Source organism: Camelina sativa, chromosome 6 (genome assembly GCF_030686135.1).
Source record: "Camelina sativa cultivar CO46 ecotype springtype chromosome 6, ASM3068613v1".
NCBI classification, from domain to species: domain Eukaryota; kingdom Viridiplantae; phylum Streptophyta; class Magnoliopsida; order Brassicales; family Brassicaceae; genus Camelina; species Camelina sativa.
This window is the reverse complement of record NC_141885.1, coordinates 24,328,542-24,351,936: the sequence shown is the minus strand read 5'-3', so window position 1 is coordinate 24,351,936 and position 23,395 is coordinate 24,328,542. Positions and strand designations below refer to the sequence as shown.

The window sequence follows — 23,395 nt, the reverse complement described above, 5'->3', positions numbered from 1 at the left end:
TGTAAGTATCTAATTTTGTCTTTTATATCGTAAAGTTTAAAATTTGATAAACTTTAAATGGTTTAATATTATATTTAAAACCTCTCGAATATATATGAACGATAAAACATTTCTCTTGACTTCCATGAATGAAATATGTTTATAGACATTGCTGTAATATTATTAGAAAACATAAGTTCTTATAATGAAAAGAAAAAAGTGAAAAAGAAAAATGAAAAGTTGAGGCTATACATTGTCATGTGTGTTTGTGTCAACAGTCTCACGCGTGGTTGGATGGATGCTTGGAATAATTACAGGCACCGCAGGCTCACCCTTTCCTAGGGTTTCTCCAATTTAATAACATTTCAATTTTCTTAACTATTTTTCCTCAAATGTAATATTATAACAACAAATATCATAAAGCAAGTAAATAGCTACGAGTTACATAGTAATAGACTTATGACCCCAAAAAAAAAAAAGATGTATAGTAGTGGAGTATGATAAACGAATTAAAATTGATGCTAAAAGTTATACATTTTATTAATTCAATTCAATGATATAACTAATATTTGTATTTTATTATATTCAGTTGATATTGGTAAAATTAGGAAATAAAACATTAATTTCGCATAGGCAACTATAAACATTTATCTTTGCAAAACGAAAACAAATCTCAAAGCATCCATCTTATAAAACTATATATACATATTAACCATTGTCACACACAATAAAGAAGTGGCTAACGAATTAACAGTGTAAAATTTTTGGGTCAAACTAATGAAGTGCATAATCAATTAAGTGTCATAGTATCACTCAAGTAGTCAAGTGTAAATAACGTCGAGACTAACGGCTACGACTTTATATTAGTATATACTAATAGCGTACATCTAAACTGTCTTGTTGCTTAGTGTATTGGTAAATCACTTTGAGAACTTCAAGAAAATTTTAGTTATTGTTCTTTTTTATTTTTAGTGGTAATTAGCAATATTATTACAATGGTAAACAATAAACATATTTTCATAAGTACATATAGACTACAAAAAAAGCTAGTCTATATTTTTTATTACAAAACTACAATATGTGGCATTTTCAATGTAAGACCAACAAAACCAGATGCAATTATTGTAATACCTCACAAAAACAAAGTCCGAAAATGTGTGGTAATGCAACTTCGTGCATGTGTAAACAAATGTGTGAAACCAAAATGTAATAAGCACCACTAGGTTTATAAGATACAAGGGTAGGTCACAAGTAATATATACAAACAGATTCATAGAATTGATATGATTGAAAATATACAAAAGCTATCTGAACCGTACGGGAATGTAATAATTAGCTATCGATATAATCAACCATTTCCTTTTAAAAAAACAAAACAAAATGCCAAACTGATGTGAACACAGAAGAAATCCTCGTAAGACGTGTTGTGATATGACAAACATGTGTACTGGTAAAATACGAATTGAAAGAACGGAATCTGATGGTCACCAACAAATATCTATCAAAGGAATATATGGAAATCACAAGTCGAAGCCATATGATGGAATAGTGATGTACCTCTAATCTTCTACACATGATGAGGCAATGAATAGAGAGACTTCTACAAGCTCAACACAATTCAATAGATACCATAACATAATTACAAAAATCTGTATATATATGTATGAGCATATGCATGGCTCCTCATACGCCATCCACGGAGGTCATCGATACTCGATGGGCTTAGCGTATGGCATACAGGGAGCCAGGCATACATATATAATACATCTACATATGTATATGCGTCATGAAGACGTATACATGTTATGTAACTAATTGCCTAAAACAGATGTCTAATTCTATTTTGAAGTAATGCTCTTTCCACCTGGACATGCATGAACAGATATACGCAATAAATAAGGAGGAATAGAAACAATCTATAGCATGGATTGTGATTTGCATGTACGAGAATGGAATTGAAGATCTCTTTTTTTTGTTCTCTCTCTCTCTCTCTCTTCTGGAGGGATTGGGTTGGTGTTCTTGAAGCCTTAAATGACGATTTGTTGAAAGACAAAAAAAGAAGAAGATGAGAATCGACAGACAAAATATGGAGGTGAGATTGGGGATCCAGAGAGAGAGAGAGAGAGAGAGAGAGGGAGAGAGAGATTGAAGGTGATTGTGAAAGGAGGAGAAATGGTTTATATAAAACAATTAAGGGTGGGATGAGAGAGAGAGATACATATGTGTATATATATGAATATGTAGACAAGGGGTAAGCAAATTAAAGGAGAGATGTTTGGGTCAAAAAGAAAAAATAAAACATGATAAATGAAAAAGAAAAAGAGGAGCAAAGGGAAAAAGAAAGACCCACAAGAAACCCTAAGGAAAGGGGCAACAAAGAAGGGAAAGGCAAAGGCTAAAGTTAGGGCATATGTATTTATTTTTGGTTAATTTGTTTAGTCTTTTGAGAGTGAAACAAGGATTGCCTTGTGGGGTTGCTTTTTCATCTCAGCCTCTCACACACCCACTAAATATAGACATCCATGACAACATCCATCTATCATCATCACACATGCATGAGATCAGATGATGATGCATCATCATATGGATTGGTGGTGGGTATGATTAAGTGAGGAGCTAGGAAGGATATTTTCACAGGACATAATTAAAGAAGAGGAGAGAGAAAAATATAAGAACCCTAAAAGAGGAGAGAGTGTGTTTGAAATCTCCTTTTCTGAGTCTGGTGGTCTTAAAAAAGCTAAAGGTTGCTTTTCTCTTCTCTGAAGCTCATTTTGTCTGCAAGTGCTTGGATACACATGGATTCCTCTATCTCCTCCACCTTTTTCCCAATCCATTTTTTATTATTATCATTTCAATTCCGCATATATTCTTTTTATTTTATTAATTATCTCTTTCATATACTGTTATATGTATATATATATATGCATATAAAGGCTATTATTAACCGAGAATTATGGCACACCTCATCTCTATTGTCTACTGTAGTAATGTAACAACAAACTATGAAAAGAAAGAGCACGACGCATAACCTTACAACTAATTAATCGTACTATTCATCGAGAGGACATTGGCTTTAAGAAAGTATAGAGAGAAATGAAGTAATTGTTTAAACTTTTAAACTAAGATTCTCTCTTTGACTCATCTGTTTAGACTGAGGAACAATCCTTAGTGTTAGTTACCTAATCCTTGCTGTACTTTTGTCTATCCACCGATTATCACATGTCTTTATAAATTTATATGCATGCGCAAGCACTCTTATATAATAGTGTATATTTTCATATTTGTTGTGTGTTTCTATGAGAGTTGTACGTAGATTTATTCGCTCACACGCATCTATGGAATGAATAATGGTAAGTTTGTGGACCATCTGCATCGGGTGTGTTCTGTGAATCTATTTTCTCAAATATTTTGGTTTTAGCAAATAAATTTGCATCCATGTTACAAGTCAAGTCCTAGTGTGGACATCACTCTAAAATCTTGGGAATTACATCAGATATTATTTATACGTACCACAAAAATGTTCTTCTTGATTTTTTTTTCCCCTTATTTTTCAGTTATAACTAAACATCTATTTGTATTTTAATGGGTTCCATATGTGAAGTAAACAGTGGCTTATTATTATGATTTTAATATATATAGTAAACACATTTAATCATGTTCAGATCACAATTCACAACAAAAAATTATAACCTTCGTGGAACACTTCCAAATATTGTATATATATATCGCATTTCAGGTATTGCTTGCGGCCGGCGTTAGTTTGCTTTACGTGCGTCAATTAATTATGACATAAACGTTTGGAATAAACACGCTTCTATATTATCAACCTAAATGATAGGACTTACTATTCGAAGTAAAAAAAATAACAATGTTTTAATAAAGATCAGCAGCATGGGAAGTGTTCATATGACAGGACTTTACTATCCGTGACGATTGTTTTAGATGTTACAGTATGTGTAGATTGTGTGAAGGTATAGTTTGGTGGTCCACGCATGGATTAGAATGTCTCCAAACATACGATGCCGTTAATTAATATTTTGGTGCGGGATCAATAATAATCACTCCAAACAAGTTAGGTGCCAACTAACTAATCAATCCACACACACTATATATTTCTGTTAATATAATTTTTAATTGAAGTCCTAAATAGTTTTGTTTTGAGATTATATAGAAAACTAAACTTTATTCAAACTTAGTTTATCTTTTCTACCTAAATTATTGTTCAAACTAAACATATTATTATTACATCTAGACCAAGTTGATTGATTTTTCCGAAACTTGCAAGCATCTCTTCTTAACAAGTCGAGTCTAGGCCATATCCTAAGTTTTTTATTTTTCGATTTTTTTTTTTTTACTTTTTAAATCCTCTTCTCCAGCTTGTTGTTTAGGAAAAGATAATTCATCCTGTTGAATTGCTACTTGAAGAAACACAACTTTAATTAGTTTACGAAAAAGCCAAATTTTCTTTCTATTTTACTGATGTTAATTGTAAGTGCTTTTTTCTTCTAAACATTCACAATTTTTTCGTTTGAAATCATCTAAATATTTCAATTTTCGGGTTAGAATTTAAGATTTGTTCGAATAAATAATCAGATTTAAACATCTTTAGTTAAACTTGATAATAATCCATTAACCAAGCATAACACGTGGATTGAACTCGTCTAGCCAATAATATAAGCGTAGGAGGAGTCTAATGGTCAGACCCACTTCAGTAGATTAATACTATTAATTAATTCATCTCCAGATTATTAAAAACAAGAGTAGACGAAATAGTTGAAATCCGATTTCAGGACCCTACTAGCTCAGGCTTTAGCTTAGTTGACACCTTTGACCTTTTGTTGGCCCATGAGGCCATGACCATATTTTATTGTCGACAACCCATGACCATATACATACGTCTGTGTTTGTTATTCAGCACTCGTTTGTGTCGAACGGACCTATAATGCGACTCTCTTTTCGAGTTAACAAAGAAAATGTTTAACTCTCGGCCACTACTCATCCTTCTTTAGGCTTTCAACTGGTGTATAAGGTAGGTGGTTTTTAAATAAGAATTATTGTTCGCTGAAAGATATTCGGACTCATTCTACATACATATCGTATGAAACTATATATTAGTATCACTTAAAAAATAGTAAAATGGGTATTCCGAGTCATGCGTTGCATAATCCGAGTATAGTTCACCATTTAACAATATGAACTTGCAATACTAGTGGGTAATATAATATTCGTTATGATGTCAAACAGTTTGTAGTCTAGCTAAAACAACAACAATACGTTTCCAAAATAGGTAAAGCTCATCAGTAAAGAAAATAATCCGAGGTTTTTATGAATGGTTGTGACTCGAATTAGGCGTTTTGGGAACATCTTTAACGCAACGTAATTCAATTCTCCCAAAATCCTATAATATTTTTTACACTGCAACGGAATATAATGAACGAATAAGTAACTTAAGTTTTTTGTTTTTGTTTTTGTTTTGGTAAAGCTTTTTTTTAACTAAGTTAGTAAGTTATGATATTGAAAATATTTTTTTTTAAAAACGTCATCTATATATCATGGAAATGGTTCCAAGCAAAGTACATGAAGGGGTTAAAATTTGTTAATCCCAAAAGTAAAAGTCTATCTTGTAATAATATAGTAATTGGAGGACTTGTTTGACATTTTTAAAAGGAAATTAAGTTAACACTTAACACACACGCACGTTTCCGACCAAAGTACGTCGTAAGTTATATAATTAAGTTGTTGTCTTTTTTATTTTTCTTTCTTTCTTCTCACAAAAGTAAACAAACGATAAATTACCTACCATTCCAAATCGTGCGAGGTAAGAAGTAGGCACGTGCGAGAGATGACGTGTGGACCTTATCATCGTCGTCTTCTTCCTTCCTTATTATAGCATCAATTTAATTGTTTTTTGTCTGCACTTCACCGTGAAGCTCAGAAGAAATTGCTCTTTTTTTTTTTTTTTTTTTTCGGGAAGACCCGTGATCAAATGATAGGAGGAAGACAACAGGAGAGACACGGAGATTCCAATTCCAATTCCTTATTCATAATTGAAGCTTGCCACCGCTTTCGTCTCTTTTCTCTCTTTGCTCCGTCGTCATCTAGGGTTTCCTGTAAGCTCCCTTTTTCTCAATTTCTCTTCTTTTTGGTTGATTTTTCCATCTGGGTTTATGTTAATTGTACCAATTTGTGTTTGAAGCCTTCTTATTTTTGAGACCTAGCTTTAAAATTGGGCGTTTTTGATTCAATTGGGGGTTTTAGGTGTTTCATTGTTTGCTACTTTGGTGATGCTTATGTTTTTTTTTTTTTTTTTTTGTAATCTGAGTTCCATGGTGAAGAAGGTTAAGATGTTATCTAGAATGGTGTACATGGTTGTAAAATTGGGCGTTTTTGATTCGTGTAGTCAAAGTGATTGGACATGGTTGTGTTTTTTGATTAGTTTAGTCCTCAATTCGTTTCAAGGCTCTCTTTTTGTTAGCCATTAGCTTCTCCACTTGGATCGCTTGTGAATCTTAGTTTGCATCAAAAAACACAATTCGTTTCAAGGCTCTCTTTTTGTTAGCCATTAGCTTCTTAAAAGTTTAAAACCTCTCTTTTGGCAATAGTGAAATATCATTACGGTTGGTAGTAAGTGGTAACATCTACTGCTTTGATACATTTATCTAGGCACAACAAGAAGACTGAGTAGCTTGAGAACTAAATAGCTTGAGTTCGTTGTATATCAAGTTTTTCTTTTCATGTTCTGTTTTGGGTTTGACCAGGTGTGCTACTTTTGCTTTGCCACTGTTTGATTTTAAGAGACACTAAAAATGTTTGGGAAATTTTTACAGGATGCATGAGTTCTCTACTGTTGATGGTTTTGCGGAGATAAACGAGAGCTTAGCGGAGATGATTAAGTACATTGCAAACGAACCTTCAGTGGGGCTTTACTACATCCAACAGCACGTCCGAAACGCAGCACCAAATGTTCTTAATCTCAACACCAACGTTTTGGAGAAGTCTCGTGAGACAGGCTTGCATACCGAGGACTTGGAAGATTCTATAGCAATGGTGAAATCAATGAGAGAGTGTGGTTCGCCTATCGCTGATGACATGATTGGAGACATCAAGAACTCTTTATCGATCATGTCTTCGAAACAACCGAGGAGGGGGGTCATCCTCAGCTCCACAAACCCTTGGAGCAGATCTACCAGTATAACCACTACAAGTCGTGGTTCTGATTACAGCCAGGATATTAGTGAAAGCAACAACTTATTCACATCAGTGTTCAAGACGGCTAAGGAGAAGGCAAGCAACATCAAATGGCCACAGCTTGATTTCAAAGAACAGAAGGCGGAGTCTAACCCCAATGATGTGGAAAGCAATGAGTTAAAAGAAGAAGGGGAAGAAGAAGAAGAAGTCTCAGGCAAAGGTGAACATATTGTGGAGACAACAAAGTTTGAGGAGTTCAAGGCAGGTAAAGAAGCGAGTCTCAAGGCATGGCTTGGAGATATGGATGGGAATGTGGATGTTGGTGAACGTGTTGCTGAGAGGATTTAGGTTTTTCATTAATGTCGTTGAGGTTACGAGAGACTGCTTATTTATGTATATTATTCACTTTTATCTCACCGATAAAAAGAGTTCAAATTTTGAGTTTACCTTTCATTTCATTACAATCTTATTAATCTGTCAATCAAAACAAAGAGTTTCCACTCAAATATAGTTCTACTCAAAAATCCTTCACTGTGGAGTGAATATGCGATTAATGTTAAAGTTGTGGTTGGAAACTAATAAGTTAATAAAATATCTTAAGGTCCAAATGACATTAACTAATAATAAGTTAATTAGTGTCAAAAACTAAATCTGATGTTCAATTTACTGTGGAGTGAATATGTGACTAGTGTTAAAGTTGTAGTTTGTCCATAAAACCCAAAAAATGGTTCCTTTTGCAAAATAATCTCCATAATGCGTTCATAAAAGAAAATGTACACAATTCTCTCTAATAAGAAAAAGAAAAGTCTTCTTTAACTTTTGTTATTAGAAGAAGATCCAATCAATTCAGTAGAATTAAAAAGTGACTCAGTTAGGATTGTTTAAAATCTGGCAGTTTTTTTATACTTACTAAGCAAAGTACAATTCAGATATATTTAAGACATTGTTGAAATTTCTAACAACAATTAGCAGCTTTAATTTTTGATAGATGATTTGAAAAGTTAATAGTATGTACATGATCAGAGCTATATACCCACTAATATGCACTTCGACATCGTTGCCGTTTCTACATAGAAAGCTTGTTCAAATAACTAATACAATTGAACATACTAAGTATTTTTGAAAATTTAAGAAAATAAATAAATATTTTTTTGATTATTATGAATTTTCTTCATGACAAAGTATTTAAATGTTTGTTGTTATTAGAAGATCCAATCAAATTAATCCAAGAAAAATAATATTACAATATTTTCTAAAATATCTATACAAGTCTAGTTACATGTAAAAACTGGTGCTTTTGTTTGGTTTAGATTCGCGGACCTTCAGTTTTAAAGTGAATAGTGATACTGAAAAAGTAAAACTTAACCACTAATAAATGGTATTGTACTGTTTTTGTTTTGGTTAGCATCCATGTTGTAATTAAATCTATGGTGGTTCGGAAATAGATAGGGTAGTATAGTTTTTCACATCAAATATTTTGGTTCGCTTGGATTTATCCAAACTGAATATACTTAATTAATAATAAAAATAACTATATTTAGGACATACTATATTTTGTCGCAAATCTAATAACCACCTACCAATGGTTTTTGAGACAAGATCAAAATTTTTCCCCAAATGCAAGAACACCATGATGATGGTACAATGAAGAAACACTGATAATTTGAATCCCATAACCCAATATAGTTCATGAAATTCATACAACTGAGTTTGGATTAATGCAAATCCAAACATTAATTAATGCATGACTTGGATGAAGTATCTTGCAACCTTGTTCATGAGATCTTAAGATATGTCCCCATATATATTCTGAAACAAATGCTAGCTACGCAACCTGAAACTGATATCAAAATTTTAGCGTGCGTGGATTCAAAAGACCGTCACAAACAAGTCTTATATGCATACTGGAAAAAGAATAAAGTACGTTTTTAACAATTTTTTGTTTTTTTTCTTCTTATTTTGACTGTTTCATTATTATTAACCTTTCATTAAACAGATAAATAACCCTTTGGATTATTAACGATGCTAGGTTGTACCTCCATTACTAGAGGAAAAATGGTTAGAAACCATGGGTCCAGTGAAAGACCAAGGATACTATTGTAAGTAGATAAACTTTATTTAATTATCAATCGCATAACATATATATCTATATATTATATCACTTAAATTTTGTCCCAAAAATAAAATAATATATATATCTTAAATAATAAAATTAATAAATTTGATGTAACATTTTTTTTTTAATAAATTTGATGTAACATTTTTTTTTTCTATTTTTTCAAAGTGGTATGTTGGGCTGTCAGTGCAGCAGAGATTATATCTGCCATCAGATACAGAAAAAAAACGACACAAAAAAGCAGAATATTCCATACAAGATATTGTTGATTTTACGAATCCAGAAGAACGCACCCGCCGAAAAAAGGATAAACACTACTGTTATCCTTGGATGGTGTCATCAGGTTTGGAGTATGTTCGTAGGGCTGGGATCGAACGAGAAGAATCTCGGCCATACCATGCGTACAAGACTTGTCAAAAAGATGTACCTCCACGCCATCTTATTCAAAGCTTAGTTACATCTCTGAAGTGGTGTGGTTGAACAAAATCGAAGATGCTATACTAACGTTACATTTCTGCCTGTATACCCATTTTTTTGCCAGAATATGAAGAACTCGGAGAGGTAGGTTATACATGTTTAACTTTAACATATACTATATCATGCCATATGAGGTTTCGTTTTTCCGTACTTATTAACTTGGCTTAATTTGTAGGGAATCTACCATGGCCTGACTACTTTGCTCTCACGATTTGTGGCATTGCATGCCGTTAACATTATTGGGGCCGGAGAACTAAATGGCGAGAAATATGTGCTCGTTAGATCCAGCCATGGAAAGAGAATTGGTGTCAATGGAAATTTGAAAGTTTCTATTGAAGCTTTGATGGTCTGTCTAACCCCTAATGTTACAGATACTCTGTTTTACCCCTATCCACTCCCTATGCTTAGTGGATTTACATTTCCAGTTGTGTCAAAGCCTGAATCTTGGATCATCGACATTGATCCCCCGGATTCTTTTATCATTAATATTGATTAGTTTATGTATTTTTTTATTTTTTTTTGTTTACATGCAAATTTGGGGATGGGCTACGTTGGTTTTAATTTCTACAATAAAAGTTTGGGAAATCGACTTTCCAGTTCTACTCTATAGGTTTCTCTAAAACCCTGCAATATACAGTTAACTTAGCCTATATATATATATCCCTTGAAAGAAGAAGAGTTCAGTTGTAGGCTTGTAGCAGTCATCTTCAATTCTTCCAACCCAATGCCTTGAGCTCGCTCTGCTTCAATTCCGCATGCTTCCCTAGCCTGTGTGATATAATTAACATATAAGTTGTAGCAACTAAAAGGTCTGATTTTATTTCGTCTAATGAAACTAGCTGATAGATAGGAAATGAGTAATTACATAAATCATCCCCAGCGATTCTAATCAAATACTCGAACAACAGTCAAGTAAAATCAACAAACGGATAAGAACCGGAAAAAAGAAAACATAAACAAAGGTTAGGCCTCAATGCAAGAAAACATTACCCAAGATCTGAAGGTAGTCTGAATCCACCTATACGGACACGCTTCAATGAATGAACCTGGAACAAATCAAAGGCAAACCAATTACTATCGGTAACGTGAAACGATTTGGAAATCTCTATCAGTGAATGAACACATAAACAAATCTCATAATTACAAAGTCTACAGTTCCAACATTAGTTCACAAATGAGTATGTTCACAAGGAATGAGGTATTGACTCAATGTTTTCTCAGACTCTTATGGAGTTCTTATTAGCAAGGAGAAAATTTTTATGCATAAGAAAAAAGCTGACCTCAAGCCCAGCATTTTTCACCAATTCCCTGACTTCATGGTTCCTCCCTTCATGAACCTGCATAGCATAGGTCCCAACGAAAGAAGTTATCTTTCCACAAGATAATCATGACCAGCAAACAACATCAGACTACAACTATGGAGAACTTAAGCTTTGGCAATATACCACAATACGAAGCCGTGCTCTTGGTATATCATGCTGCTTTGGCATCAACTCAACTGAATCTGGGACACAGTGGACTCCTTCCACAATTGTTCCTTCGCTTATAGCCATTAAGTGCCGTTTGTGTATATCACCGACAACCGTAGTAATATATCTGCCATTTCACACAAAATCCTTGGAACTATTTAGAAGGAACATTATTGATCAAAGAAAAAGCAATTGCTTGAATTGATACAACTGAGAGGATCAAAGCGTAAAACCACAATATCTCGAATTAGTGACTACTACCAGCAGCCAAAGCTAAAAAAATAACTTTGCAATGATTAAGAAGTATATGGCACGAGCTAGCCTTTTTCATTAATCTTACACAACCAAAGGTTCTTCATACTAATTGATGATCACCTAATGATGAGTAATGACGGTATGTTAAATGAATATGTGAACTCACTCTTTCGGTAAACTAGATGAAGGATGTGAAAGTTTCTGAGCGAAATCTCCTGTATAGCAACAAGTTTAAAATTCCTTTTAGAAGAACAGAAGACCTAAAACAATTGTACAAACTAAGATATTGAGTGAATACAATTACCATCATTTGTAACTATTATTAATCCAGTTGTGGCAACGTCAAGGCGACCAACAGTAAAAAGACGAGGTTTGGGCGTCCCTGGATTCCTTTTATCCTACATTGCAAACAAATTTAAACCAAGTTTTCTAATCTAACATACTTTAAAAGGCTCATTTAAATGGTGAATCAGACAATTCATGAACAGGAAAATAAAAGTATCTTACCCAAGAGGACATGTACTCCTCAAACAAACTAATAACCGATTTGATCTCTTTCTCACCAGAAGAACAAATGTATCTGCCATTGGTATACGATGCAAATATCAAACAAAGGGTACAAGTCTGTCAAGCTACTACAAGTGTGAATAGGCTATGAAAAGGCTAACTAACCCTTTAGGCTTGTTGAGAGCAAAGTAAACCTTTGGAGGAAGTTTCTTAGGAATACGATTTCCATTAACATAAATAATGTCTCTTGATGGATCAACTCGAGTCTGCATAAAACAGAAATTGCTAAGCTTTCTTTTTGTAAATCCAAAACATCAATTTTGATTCCAACAATGAGAAGTAGTTTTTTTAACCTGTGGAGTGTTGCAGAGAATACCATTAACAGTAACCTTTCCATCAAAAATAAGTTCTTCAGATGTTCTTCTTGATGCAACTGTATCAATTTCTTATAATCATTAGAGATAAATTCCCAAAATTGGAGACACAGAGGAAAGGTTTGGTTTAGTTGATGATACCTCCAGCAGCAGCGAGAACTTTGCTTAAACGTTGAGGAGGTTCTTTGAAATTCTCATTGTAAAACCTACGCGCAGCTTTAGAGAGCTTTGGCACTGATTTCGAAGGTGGAGCTGAGACTGAGGCGGAAGAGGAGGAGGAGGTAGTGGCGGTGGAGGTAGCTTGAGTTTGTTTCTTCTTGGGTTTATCTTTCTTCTTAGGGTTTTGTGTAGTGCCATCGATGGCGAGAGAGTGGATTAAACGAGCAGGAGGTTGAGATTGGAGTTTGAGTGTGCCGTCATCACCACGGACGATCCAAGGGATGAAGAGCTGTTGAGGGGAGACGCCGACGCCATTTGAGGAAGGTTTTGGTTTTGGAGGAGCGAAGGAGATGTCGAATTCGAGAGGCTCAGAGGAGGAGGAGGCAGAGCAACGGAGTGTACGGATGGGGAAGAAGCGAGGAGAGAGAGGGAAAGCTTTGATTTTGAGGAATGAAGCAGCGAATGAAATCGGAGATGATGCCGCCACCGACGCCATTAATCGCCGATGGGAGTGAGACTGTGAGAGAACGGTTTTTTTCCGATGGGGTTTATCTCATTGTATTCTTCGGATATTGTTCTGTTTTTTTTGGGAGTTTTAATAAAATAGGTCCTTTTTATTTAACCAAAATTAACAAAATAGACTATATTTAATAAATAAAAAAAAAGTTAACAACAAATGGTAAAGTTAAAAAAAGAAAAATTAAATTCTGAAAGTATACATTTTCAAACTAGTTTTAACAGTCATGATGTTTTTACTAGAGTCGAAACTGTATTTCTAAAAGAAAAAATCAAATGTTTATATCAATTTAAACAATATAAAAAGATAAGAAAAAATAAGAAATCAACACGAGAAACAGAGGATCAATATTTGACCTAATATGCATTTATTGAGATTAGAAATATAAATTTGAAAATTATTTATACAAAACTTATTTTTTTTCTATTGTAATTTTGTAAATGATAAACATGAGATAAAAAACAGAAGTAGGAGATCAACAAAATGTTATTTTTGCGGACTTTGGCTATAGAAAATTTAAAACCTGATTATAAAGTGAAATATGTAAATTAAACATATTATCATCCCGGTTTTTTATTTTATTTTATGTGTTCGGTATGAAATCCCAACATGCCTATATAGAGTGGTAGCATTTATGTTGTTGTCTTCCATATACTTCTCTGGAAATCTAGGCACCATTGTTACATAAATATGGTTACTCGCAATTTATGTCTAAACCTCCCACTGTGGCATCAATTTTGCATTGATTGGAGATGGAGATATTTGGAAAATAAAAATAGAATAAAACAATGAAGACATGTGGGGATGGAGATATATTTTTGATGCGGAGAATCAACAAAGAGAGATCAATTTTGCGCACATGCTCTTGAGATATCATTTCAGAAGAAAAGTCCAAATGAACAAAGCAATAGATCTACACATCATCATGTGCTTGCTTGTGTTCTTGCGATTCGGATTTTTTTACGGGTTCACATCAATATTACTAGTCAATTTTGCAGAGTGTGACACTATAACAATCTTGATTTAATATCCGTGTTCAATGACTCATTTGTTCTTATCAGTTTAACCTCATTCCTTATTAGATATTTGACCTACTCTCATTGAGTTGATCAAATTTGATACTAGAGTTTATTACTTTGGGATATAAATCATTCTTTAGGATCCGTTTTTCAACATTCAACACACATATATTTATATATATCAGATACTTTTGCCAAAAAGTGGGTTAATTCTTATTCTAAATATAAAATACTCAACGATCATAACAAGAGAAACGCTCATTCCCATGTTTTCTTAAAACCTTTTTGGTGTGTTTTTACTTTTTACGACACTTTCTTACACACGCATATAAAACCTAGAAAGGCATTTTTTTGGTCCGTTTTCTTTCAGAAAACAAAATAAACGAACAGGATTATCAGTCTGTTCTTTTTAACAAAAAAAATATTTGTTTATAAAATGAGATTTAGAGGATCCCACTATACAAGAACTGGTCTATTGCAATGAATAATTTACATTATCTCCATATGCAAGATATGGTTTGCCTCCCTCGATCCTGCGAACGAGTCAATTTTTTTTTTTTTTTTTTTGTGTAAAAATGAATGACAATTTAATAATATCTAAAGTAAGACAAAGAAGCAAATTAGTAGTATATTAAAACTGACGTGGAGCCATAAACAAAAAAAAAAAAAAAAAAATCAGTATTAAGCCTGCTTAATCTCCATATTGTCAACCAATCACATTTTTTTCACGGTTTACCACTTGTGTTTGCAAACTCGTCGTCATCTCGAGTCATCTCCTTGTTGTCCTAAAGCGTGTGTTCTTGTCTTTTTTTATCCACTTGAGCATATGCCCTCGTGTAACTACATACAACGCTTGATTTTATTTTGGGTTTTACTACACGCCTGATATTGTTCAAAAATATGGTTGTTTTCGATATTTTGTATGTCCATAACTCAGCTTTTGGTATAAATATAAAAAATCATTCAGACAAAAAAAAAAAAAAAGAATAAAATCTTCAAAACAAATTTGGTTACCAAATCGGTTACTATTTCGGATTTCCAAACCATCATAATGTGAAATCTTTCTATTTGGAAGAGACATCTGTCACTTTGGCAGTCACATTCCCTGGGAATTTATTACCACAGCAGTTAATATCATTATCCCCACTCAGTATGATTAATAATAATTAAATAAGTTAAGAAATAAGTTTACCCGTAATTGAGTATTTAATTAAAAACCTTTCTCCTATTTTATTAGTATTTGTTTTCTAGTCCTACAACAGAGAAAAAGCCGTTCTCTCTTTTCCACTCTCATCTCTCTCTATATCCTCCTATCAGAATTCAGAAGAGCTCTCTCTCTTTGCATCTGTCTCCAGCGATTCTGATCCGAAGCACATCATTGTTTTTGAATCTCAGCCAAACTCTTTCAGGTAACACCAAACTCTATCTCTTTAATAACAATTTATCACTTTCTTTATGACTTGTATTCTCTTCTGTCGATTCAGATTGAACGATGCAAATCTTAATCCTCTCAATTCTGTTTCTTCTTTTTTGTTCCAACAATCTTCTCACCAATGTTTTGTCTTGTTTTGTTTCTTGTTATTGTGATCTGGTACTCAACAATTGAAGCTAGCTTCGATTTTTTTTTTTCCAAAATCCGGTTCAAGAAACAGAACAGAGACTTTTTTGACAAGTTAGATCTTGTTGACCCTATTTATCTACATTCGTATTCGATTTGTTTTCTAAATTTATCAGATTTCATTAGGAGGAAGAAAAAATGAATCACGTACCATCTGATCAAAGCTTCTACATTGAGAGTGAGGACGAAGACGACAGGAAAGATTACGTAGAAGAAGATGGTGGTGGAAGCCATTCTGATTCCTCTGATGATGCTTATGATGAAAACCAAGCTCACACTAAGCCTAGCTCTTACACCACTGCCTGGCCTCAGAGTTACAGGTTTCTCTACTACTAATCCTCATTCTTATGATTCTTGATTGGTTTGGACACAGAATTTTCACACTTTTTTTTGTGTTCTTGGTAATATTTTGTAGGCAGTCCATTGATCTTTACAGTAGTGTACCGTCTCCTAGTATCGGTTTTCTTGGAAACAATTCGATGACGAGATTCGGAAGCTCCTTCTTGTCATCTTCTTTGATAAGAAGACATACTCCGGAATCATTACCTGCTGTTACAAAGCCTTTGTTATCACCACAGGCAGATGAACAAGCTTTACCAAAACACAGACTTAGCTCTCATGGCTTGCTCCCTCCTATTCCTTCGAGGAGGCATTCAATGCGAAAGGATGAGAAATCATCCATGATCTCTCATGAGATTCCAATGTCCCGTAATAGCTCATACGGACAAGCTGTTCTAAATGGTTAGTTTAATCTTGATGCTTTAGTAATATACTCTGTCTCCGCCTAGAATTAGCTAGTTTAAAAGTGGCTTCATGAGAGTATTAACCACGCTAGTAGCTTTTCTTGTAACTAAAGAGCTTCAAGATTGATTGCAATTGTGCCTTAACCATTACAAATACGACTCTAGATTGTGTGTGTATGGGCCTAGACCGTCTTCTTCGGGGTTTAAGGACTTTTGTCTTGATAATTTAAGAGAATAGTCCAAAATAACAATCAACTCTATTGTCCTATAGCACATGGAGCACATGAACAGAACATGTCTAGGTTCAAAGAATATGCTTGTGATCTTTTTGCTCTTAGTAAAATTATGATCTTGTTCTATAACATTGTGGGCCAATGGTGCAGGATTGAACGTTCTATGTGGGGTTGGAATACTCTCAACTCCTTATGCTGCCAAAGAAGGAGGATGGTTGGGACTAATGATACTATTTATATATGGTCTTCTTTCTTTCTACACCGGAATCCTCCTGCGTTACTGCCTCGACAGTGAGTCTGACCTCGAGACCTACCCCGACATTGGCCAAGCTGCGTTTGGTACTACTGGACGTATCTTTGTTTCGGTAAGGGAATCAACTTTTCCTTAAATTCCTACTCTATAGTGAAGGTGCTAAAGCTAAGGACCATATAGCAAAAAAAAAAAAAACTCAATGAATTATCCCCACAGAAAGAGAAATGCCTTTTTGGCCTTTGAACAAATCGAACAATCAAAAAGCCAAGGACAAAAAATATACCCCCTTTTGTTTCAACTATGAATCTTTATCTGAATTCTATGTAAAATTAGTATAACACATTTCTTGATGCAATTAGTTTGCTATCAGAAGCCAAATAGTAGCTTACCAGTTTCTCACTTTTAATAGTGGAATTTGATATCATTGTTCTCAATATTAATTTATTCTTCTTTTTTTTTTGCATTGCAGATTGTACTCTATTTGGAGCTATACGTAAGTGTTTCTCTTGGATTCGTCAATCAATTGACTTTAAACTATACTTTATAGAAATAGAAATCCCATGACTCTTATTGCCATGAAAAAAGTACATACATATAATTAAAGAGATTCCAAGTAGTGTTAGAAAAAACAACACAAGAGATCTTTAAGTGTGTGAGTGTGACCCCATGTTGTGAAACACGTTAGCATAGGGTCCCATAGATTCCTGCCACTAGTTCTAGATTTGGCACTACCTGAAGCTACTTTAAACTTTTTCTCTTTGTCTCAATTTGTTCCTTCTTAAGGCTACTTTTGACGTCACTCAAGCGGCGAAATATATATATTTTTCGATGGAATGATCCCTTAAAGCTTCTTAAAAGCTATTAGTATGAAAAGATTAGTTTAATAGTGATTTTTTCTGACTTTTTAGTTTAGGTGTAACATGTTTTGTATACTTCTCTGTAAACTGCTTTTAGAGTCTTTGTTTCTTTCATAGTAAAAGGTGTATCATAAAACTACTAAGATCTTACCTACTTCAGTAGAAGTGAGTATATAATTGCTGACTTCACATGATTGTGTATATATATTTGCAGGCGTGTTGTGTGGAATATATAATATTGGAGAGTGACAATTTGTCTTCATTATATCCAAATGCTGCCTTAAGTATTGGAGGGTTTCAGTTAGATGCACGCCATCTCTTTGCATTGCTTACCACTCTCGCTGTGCTCCCCACTGTTTGGCTCAGAGACCTCAGCGTACTTAGTTATATCTCAGCTGGAGGGGTGATTGCATCGGTGCTAGTGGTTTTGTGTTTGTTTTGGATTGGTTTGGTAGATGAAGTTGGGATTCACAGCAAAGGAACTACACTAAACTTGTCAACATTACCTGTAGCTATAGGGCTCTATGGTTACTGCTACTCAGGACATGCTGTTTTCCCCAATATTTATACTTCTATGGCCAAACCATCTCAATACCCTGCTGTTCTCTTGACATGGTAAGCTTATGATATGGTTTTAACAAGTTCTTTACATTTTCTAGATTGCTTTGACTTTCGCCTTTTGCAAACTTAACCTTTGTTTTATATGCACATTCCTCAACTTCTCTTACATATATACAATAATGATTGATAACATTATGCAGTTTTACTATTTGCACTTTGATGTATGCTGGCGTTGCTGTTATGGGATATACAATGTTTGGAGAATCAACAGAATCACAATTTACACTCAACTTGCCTCAAGATTTGGTTGCAACTAAGATTGCTGTGTGGACTACGGTAAGTAGATCAAAATATGTGTTATTTCCACTAATTATTGCATGTTGGTTATCACATGGAAACTAAAACTGTTTTGTATTCAACCATTTTGCAGGTGGTCAATCCATTTACCAAATATGCTTTGACCATATCTCCAGTAGCAATGAGTCTTGAGGAGTTGATACCATCAAGGCATATCAGATCACATTGGTACGCCATCGGCATTAGAACCGCACTGGTCTTCTCTACTCTGCTTGTTGGTCTTTCAATTCCCTTCTTTGGTAAGATCACCTCTACCATTTTGTTGTTAAAGCTCATCTTCTTCAAAACCATTCTCTTGCTAATAGTGAAAGAACACTCGATATTCTTGGCAGGTCTTGTCATGTCCTTGATTGGATCATTGTTGACAATGCTAGTCGTAAGCTGTCTTTTCCTTCCCTTTCTTGTCTTTATATTACAAATTAGCATCTTAAGTTAGAATCTATAAGTTTATTTTCTGTTTTGTGCAGACTCTAATACTTCCACCAGCTTGTTTCTTGAGCATCGTGCGTAGAAAAGTTACCCCGACCCAGGTAATCTTCTTAGCAATTCTGTATCTATATTAGTTTCTTACTAACATTGTTCCTAGCGTTTTTAGACTCATCGACAATGTTTTGGTTGGTTTTGTAGATGATGCTGTGTGTCTTAATCATCATAGTAGGAACAATATCTTCAGTCATTGGCTCATACTCAGCTCTCTCCAAGATCATTGAGAAATTGAGCAGCTAAAAATAACTATCTCTTCGTTTTTTTTAATCTTTTCTTACGAACTCTTATGTATACCCATTTTGTCTTCAGGGGAATACCTTTTTTTTGTTCTGTTTTGGTCTTTTGTTTTCGTATAGCAAATTCATTCTTGCATTCAAAGCTTTTGTAATATTCCGAGTGAAGTGAGCTGCAACTTAAGACTTGTTTAAAACAAATACGTCAATGATGTCTTTGATTAATAGAGATTGGTTGATCATAAACTGATTCTTGTATAAGGTAACAATACTTAGCCTTAAGCTTCAAAATCCAAATCCAAATCTTTCTCTACTACAACTCCTTCATCCGAAAACCCAAAACTACGCCTTCTACTCTTCAAAATCAACTCCGAATTCTTCATCAATTGGATGTACTTCTTCCTTACCGCCAACACAGGATGAGTTTCAACACTGGCTTTATCCTTATAAGGCTCTCTAAGAATAGCTGTACAAGTTTTATTCTTCATAGACAAGTAAAAAATCTGAGGATGTCTCTCAAAAGCCTTATGAACCTTCTGAGGCAATCCGAAAAACTTCTTGAGACATAACAGCTTCTTCCTCTCAGCTGAATGCTCGACGAAAAGACAAAGCAGTTCATGAAGAAACCCAACAACTCTCTTCTCAGCTACATCACTACTTGGATCCAAACATGAATAATCATCGTATGGTGATACATAAGGAAGCTTTTGAAACTCTTTTAACCAATCTTCAATCTTGACTCTCAATCTACAACCTTTTGATGGAAACAGAGGAAACTCAATCTCTTCCAAACTCACTTCTCCTCTCTTCTTTACTACATTCTTCTGCAACACAGACAAAACCTTTTCTCCTCCATTATTATAGTCTACTACTGCTAAACCTTTAACTCCATCTTCCATATCTACAAGCCTAAACGAAGAATCTAAATTCATATCCGGAAACTGCAAGTAATCATCAGGCAAACCTAAATACCATTTCATTCCTTGAACTATACTTATTGGCAAAACGTTATCTTTACTCATCAGAATCAGTTTCCTCAACCGATCACGCAGATCCTCAGCGTGAGTTTGGTACACGATTCTCTCTAACCTATCGAGCTCTGTAGCTTCTGGTGTCAATCTGAACCATGGGAGATTATACTCTGGACCAACGAACTCTTCAAAAATCGAAGGAAATTTTCTTAGAAACTGAGCGATTTTGGTTGATACATCGAACTGACGAGTCTTCTTGGAGATGTAAGAGATCGGAATGCAGCGGTTGGGTTCCTGGACGATGCAGTTTTTGAGACCGACGACGGATTTGAGCTGAGACGATCGGAGGATGTGTTCTATGTTGTCGAAATATGGATCTTTCTTCCATTTCATGTAAACGTCAACGTAGGTTCGTTTTTGAGTGGAGCAAGAGAGGTTAGTGAAGGAGGAAGCTAGGGTTTGGGCATGGCGGCGAACAGAGAGCATTGTTGAAGAAGAACAAATCGGATAAACCCTAAAACCCTAATTTAATCGGAGCTTCTGTATCGTGACGGAGCTTAATCGAGAAATTGCATGCCGTTTTATTCATAGCAAAACGACATGGAGATAAAACTGCATGCCGTTTTATTCATAGCGAAAACGACAATGATACTCCACTTGAGCACCAAAGTTAGATTTAAGTTTGTTGTAATGGTGTGTCCACAAAACTGTCCTATAGTAGTAAAAGAGTTTGGGATGAGTTATATATATAAGGACAATAATATTTGCATAACACAAGCGGTGAGTTGTTGTTGTTGTACTCTCAAAAATCAAATAGAAGTAACAAGTTTAGGAGACCAAGTAGGCAAATTGGGACAACCATTAACCCCAATCAAAAGTTCAACAAATCTTCTCTTAACTCTTTCCCTCCTTGATGCCTCGAATGCGTCTTTAGGTGTCAAGCTCTTCATCAGTGGCAGTCCTGAAGGGGTTTCGTCTGATGTCGTTTCCACTATCCTTTCTAACATCTCTGAAACCTGACTCATTGTTGGCCTAGACTTCGCCTTTACCATCAAACACCGGTTAGCAATTGCAGCTAGCTTCAATGCTGATTTGAGGTAGTAGTTTCCTTCAAGTCTTGGGTCGATGATCATCTTGAACTTCTTTATGTCGGACAAGTGCGGTCTGACCCACTCCAAGATGTTCTGCTCGTTTCTTGGGCGGTTACGGTCAAAAGGCCGCCTCCCTGTGATGAGTTCATATAGAAAGATTCCGTAGCTCCACACGTCGCTCTTAGCCGTGAGGTGTCCGGTTTGGATGTATTCTGGTGCTGCATAACCAATGGTCCCTACAACCTGTTGTATTCAAAGTTTGGTTATTACATATTAATCAAATTGTATGAATCCAACTGAGACACAACAAGGTCAGGCATGGCATACCGCGGTGGAGACGTGAGTGATTCCATCTGAAGGACCCATTCGAGCCAGTCCGAAATCAGAGAGCTTTGCATTCCAATTCTCATCAAGAAGGATATTGGATGATTTGAAATCCCTAAAGATGATCTGTGCATATACGACAAGCAAATTACATATATGTTTCAAGTATTAATTAAGGCATTTGTGATCATGGATGGAGAAGAGACCTGAAACTCCATGTCTTCATGAAGATAAGCGAGTCCTCGAGCAGTGTCTTGAGCAATCTTCATTCTGGTGGACCATGGGAGAGGAGTGACTATGAAACGATTGGATAAATGGTCTTGAACACTTCTGTTTGGTACATATTCATAAACAAGTAGCCGTTGGATCCCTCTCTCATCATCCTCAGCGCAATAACCGATCAGCTTCACCAGATTCGGATGCTCCACTACTCCCAATACATTTACCTCTGTCACCCATTCTTTATGCCCCTGTTTATACATACATATGTAATTATGTTGTTCGCAACAAACCACAGAGAAAGGAATGTAGTAGGAAAGAGAGAGATTCGCTTGCCTGTAGACCTCTTCTGCTGAGTTGTTTAACTGCAATATCAATCTTTTTACGAGAATCTTGAGGGTTCTGAATCACACCACGGAACACACCACCGAAGCCACCTTCCCCGATCATTAAGGAGCGACTGAAATGCTTGGTAGCGGTATTAAGATCATCGAGGGCAAAGACTGTGAGGTTGTTACTGTGTGTCTCTGAGAGGACGTGCAAGGAGGAAGTAATGGAAGTAGCAGTACTTGTATCCGAGTTAAACTCAGACCCTGATCCTCCTCTCGCCATCGTAGTGGAACCAAACTTTCTAGTCTTAGCTTCATCATTATGAGATTTGTCTTTGCTGAAGTAGAAACATTTCATTGTTCTAGACGAAACCAGCCTCCTTACTGTCCAATACCAAGTCAACACAAATAGAAACGCAATTAAGGAGAGAAATAGCCACATAATCACTAATCATTCAATCAACACCAGACATCAAGTAATTTACAGGATCGCTCAACAACAATATCATCACATTTCTTCAACCAAGAACTCTGATGTCCGAACACTTTTGAGAGAAATGTGAAACAAAAACCGAAACAAAAAGTAGAAATGTGGTAAGAGTGTTGTGAGAATCAGAATGGGGAAGAGAAGAAACCTGATGTAGAATTACTCATGAGGAAGATTGAAATGCTGTGATGAGGTCTTCATGTTCATGATTGAGAAAGCTTTAAAGCAAAAGAAAATGGCAGAGAGATAGAGAATGAATAGAAGAAGAAGACGAGCTTACCATGATCGAAAGGAGAAGTCAAATAGGCGAATGGCAGCTGGATTGCCGCTTACCAACCTATAGAAGAAGCCTTATTTATTTTATTTTATTTTGTGTTACACCCGCTTGCTTACTAATACATCACAATAGTGGAATACGAGAACGCGTTGTTTATTCAACTTTTATCCGTTTATAGTCATGCCATTTATTCACCGTTTAATCTTATAGCCTTAGCTATTAAGGTACGTTTCAAAAGAGAAACTCAAATGAACGTTCCTCTTCCTCTACTTCTATTGAAGCTTCCTGTAATATTG

General features: G+C 35.1%; 6 protein-coding genes across 10 annotated transcripts; 3 read left to right on the top strand and 3 right to left on the bottom strand.

Moving 5' to 3' along the window:
* Nucleotides 1-5,748: 5,748 nt before the first annotated feature.
* Nucleotides 5,749-7,613, top strand: LOC104792731 (uncharacterized). The gene is made up of 2 exons (XM_010518952.2): nt 5,749-6,089; nt 6,807-7,613. Exon 2 carries the CDS (start codon nt 6,808-6,810, stop codon nt 7,513-7,515), a length of 708 nt encoding a protein of 235 aa, XP_010517254.1. The 5' UTR covers nt 5,749-6,089; nt 6,807; the 3' UTR covers nt 7,516-7,613.
* Nucleotides 7,614-9,235: 1,622 nt separating this feature from the next.
* Nucleotides 9,236-9,848, top strand: LOC104699315 (uncharacterized). The gene is given in 4 exon segments (XM_010414637.2): nt 9,236-9,266; nt 9,471-9,710; nt 9,713-9,772; nt 9,775-9,848. Coding segments are annotated over 4 exon segments (405 nt in total).
* A 386-nt stretch (nt 9,849-10,234) lies between these two features.
* Nucleotides 10,235-13,148, bottom strand: LOC104792730 (putative ribosomal large subunit pseudouridine synthase SVR1, chloroplastic). The gene is made up of 10 exons (XM_010518951.3): nt 12,507-13,148; nt 12,345-12,424; nt 12,157-12,257; nt 11,992-12,064; nt 11,789-11,882; nt 11,651-11,699; nt 11,206-11,356; nt 11,041-11,097; nt 10,751-10,806; nt 10,235-10,528 (listed from the first exon to the last, which is right to left on the bottom strand). Exons 1-10 carry the CDS (start codon nt 13,018-13,020, stop codon nt 10,468-10,470), a joined length of 1,236 nt encoding a protein of 411 aa, XP_010517253.1. The 5' UTR covers nt 13,021-13,148; the 3' UTR covers nt 10,235-10,467.
* A 1,863-nt stretch (nt 13,149-15,011) lies between these two features.
* LOC104792728 (amino acid transporter AVT1C) lies at nt 15,012-19,647 on the top strand. Of its 3 annotated transcripts, XM_087453834.1 has the most exons (12): nt 15,261-15,469; nt 15,669-15,732; nt 15,805-15,998; nt 16,094-16,419; nt 16,805-17,019; nt 17,377-17,400; nt 17,979-18,379; nt 18,526-18,661; nt 18,756-18,921; nt 19,015-19,058; nt 19,150-19,212; nt 19,310-19,647. In XM_087453834.1, exons 3-12 carry the CDS (start codon nt 15,817-15,819, stop codon nt 19,406-19,408), a joined length of 1,656 nt encoding a protein of 551 aa, XP_087309960.1. In that variant the 5' UTR covers nt 15,261-15,469; nt 15,669-15,732; nt 15,805-15,816; the 3' UTR covers nt 19,409-19,647. The 3 variants fall into 3 exon arrangements, with proteins under 3 accessions (XP_010517249.1, XP_087309960.1, XP_010517250.1); XM_010518947.3 differs by lacking the exon at nt 15,669-15,732 and having other exon boundaries at nt 15,012-15,469; XM_010518948.3 differs by lacking the exon at nt 15,669-15,732 and having other exon boundaries at nt 15,296-15,469; nt 15,795-15,998.
* LOC104792729 (protein WHAT'S THIS FACTOR 9, mitochondrial) lies at nt 19,589-20,902 on the bottom strand. The gene has a single exon (XM_010518950.2). It carries the CDS (start codon nt 20,856-20,858, stop codon nt 19,680-19,682), a length of 1,179 nt encoding a protein of 392 aa, XP_010517252.1. The 5' UTR covers nt 20,859-20,902; the 3' UTR covers nt 19,589-19,679.
* A 185-nt stretch (nt 20,903-21,087) lies between these two features.
* LOC104792727 (serine/threonine-protein kinase PCRK1) lies at nt 21,088-23,384 on the bottom strand. 3 transcript variants are annotated; one of them, XM_010518944.3, is made up of 6 exons: nt 23,103-23,384; nt 22,971-23,017; nt 22,343-22,719; nt 21,994-22,257; nt 21,791-21,913; nt 21,088-21,706 (listed from the first exon to the last, which is right to left on the bottom strand). In XM_010518944.3, exons 2-6 carry the CDS (start codon nt 22,987-22,989, stop codon nt 21,182-21,184), a joined length of 1,308 nt encoding a protein of 435 aa, XP_010517246.1. In that variant the 5' UTR covers nt 22,990-23,017; nt 23,103-23,384; the 3' UTR covers nt 21,088-21,181. The 3 variants fall into 3 exon arrangements, with proteins under 3 accessions (XP_010517246.1, XP_019102533.1, XP_010517248.1); XM_019246988.2 differs by having other exon boundaries at nt 22,971-23,384; XM_010518946.3 differs by lacking the exon at nt 22,971-23,017 and having other exon boundaries at nt 23,103-23,242.
* Between the last annotated feature and the right edge of the window lie 11 nt (nt 23,385-23,395).

Excerpts from the sequence above, each read along its gene's own strand:
- LOC104792731 (XM_010518952.2), top strand. The coding sequence starts at position 6,808 with ATGCATGAGTTCTCTACTGTTGATGGTTTTGCGGAGATAAACGAGAGC.
- LOC104792730 (XM_010518951.3), bottom strand. The coding sequence starts at position 13,020 with ATGGCGTCGGTGGCGGCATCATCTCCGATTTCATTCGCTGCTTCATTC. Across the intron at positions 12,258-12,344 it reads TTCTCTGCAACACTCCACAG|ACTCGAGTTGATCCATCAAG; the intron begins GTTAAAAAAACT and ends TGTTTTATGCAG. Across the intron at positions 12,065-12,156 it reads GCTCTCAACAAGCCTAAAGG|ATACATTTGTTCTTCTGGTG; the intron begins GTTAGTTAGCCT and ends TACCAATGGCAG.
- LOC104792728 (XM_010518947.3), top strand. The coding sequence starts at position 15,817 with ATGAATCACGTACCATCTGATCAAAGCTTCTACATTGAGAGTGAGGAC. Across the intron at positions 16,420-16,804 it reads CGGACAAGCTGTTCTAAATG|GATTGAACGTTCTATGTGGG; the intron begins GTTAGTTTAATC and ends CCAATGGTGCAG. Across the intron at positions 18,380-18,525 it reads CCTGCTGTTCTCTTGACATG|TTTTACTATTTGCACTTTGA; the intron begins GTAAGCTTATGA and ends AACATTATGCAG.
- LOC104792729 (XM_010518950.2), bottom strand. The coding sequence starts at position 20,858 with ATGCTCTCTGTTCGCCGCCATGCCCAAACCCTAGCTTCCTCCTTCACT.
- LOC104792727 (XM_019246988.2), bottom strand. Across the intron at positions 21,914-21,993 it reads ATGAAGACATGGAGTTTCAG|ATCATCTTTAGGGATTTCAA; the intron begins GTCTCTTCTCCA and ends GTATATGCACAG. Across the intron at positions 21,707-21,790 it reads TCACTCACGTCTCCACCGCG|GTTGTAGGGACCATTGGTTA; the intron begins GTATGCCATGCC and ends TGAATACAACAG.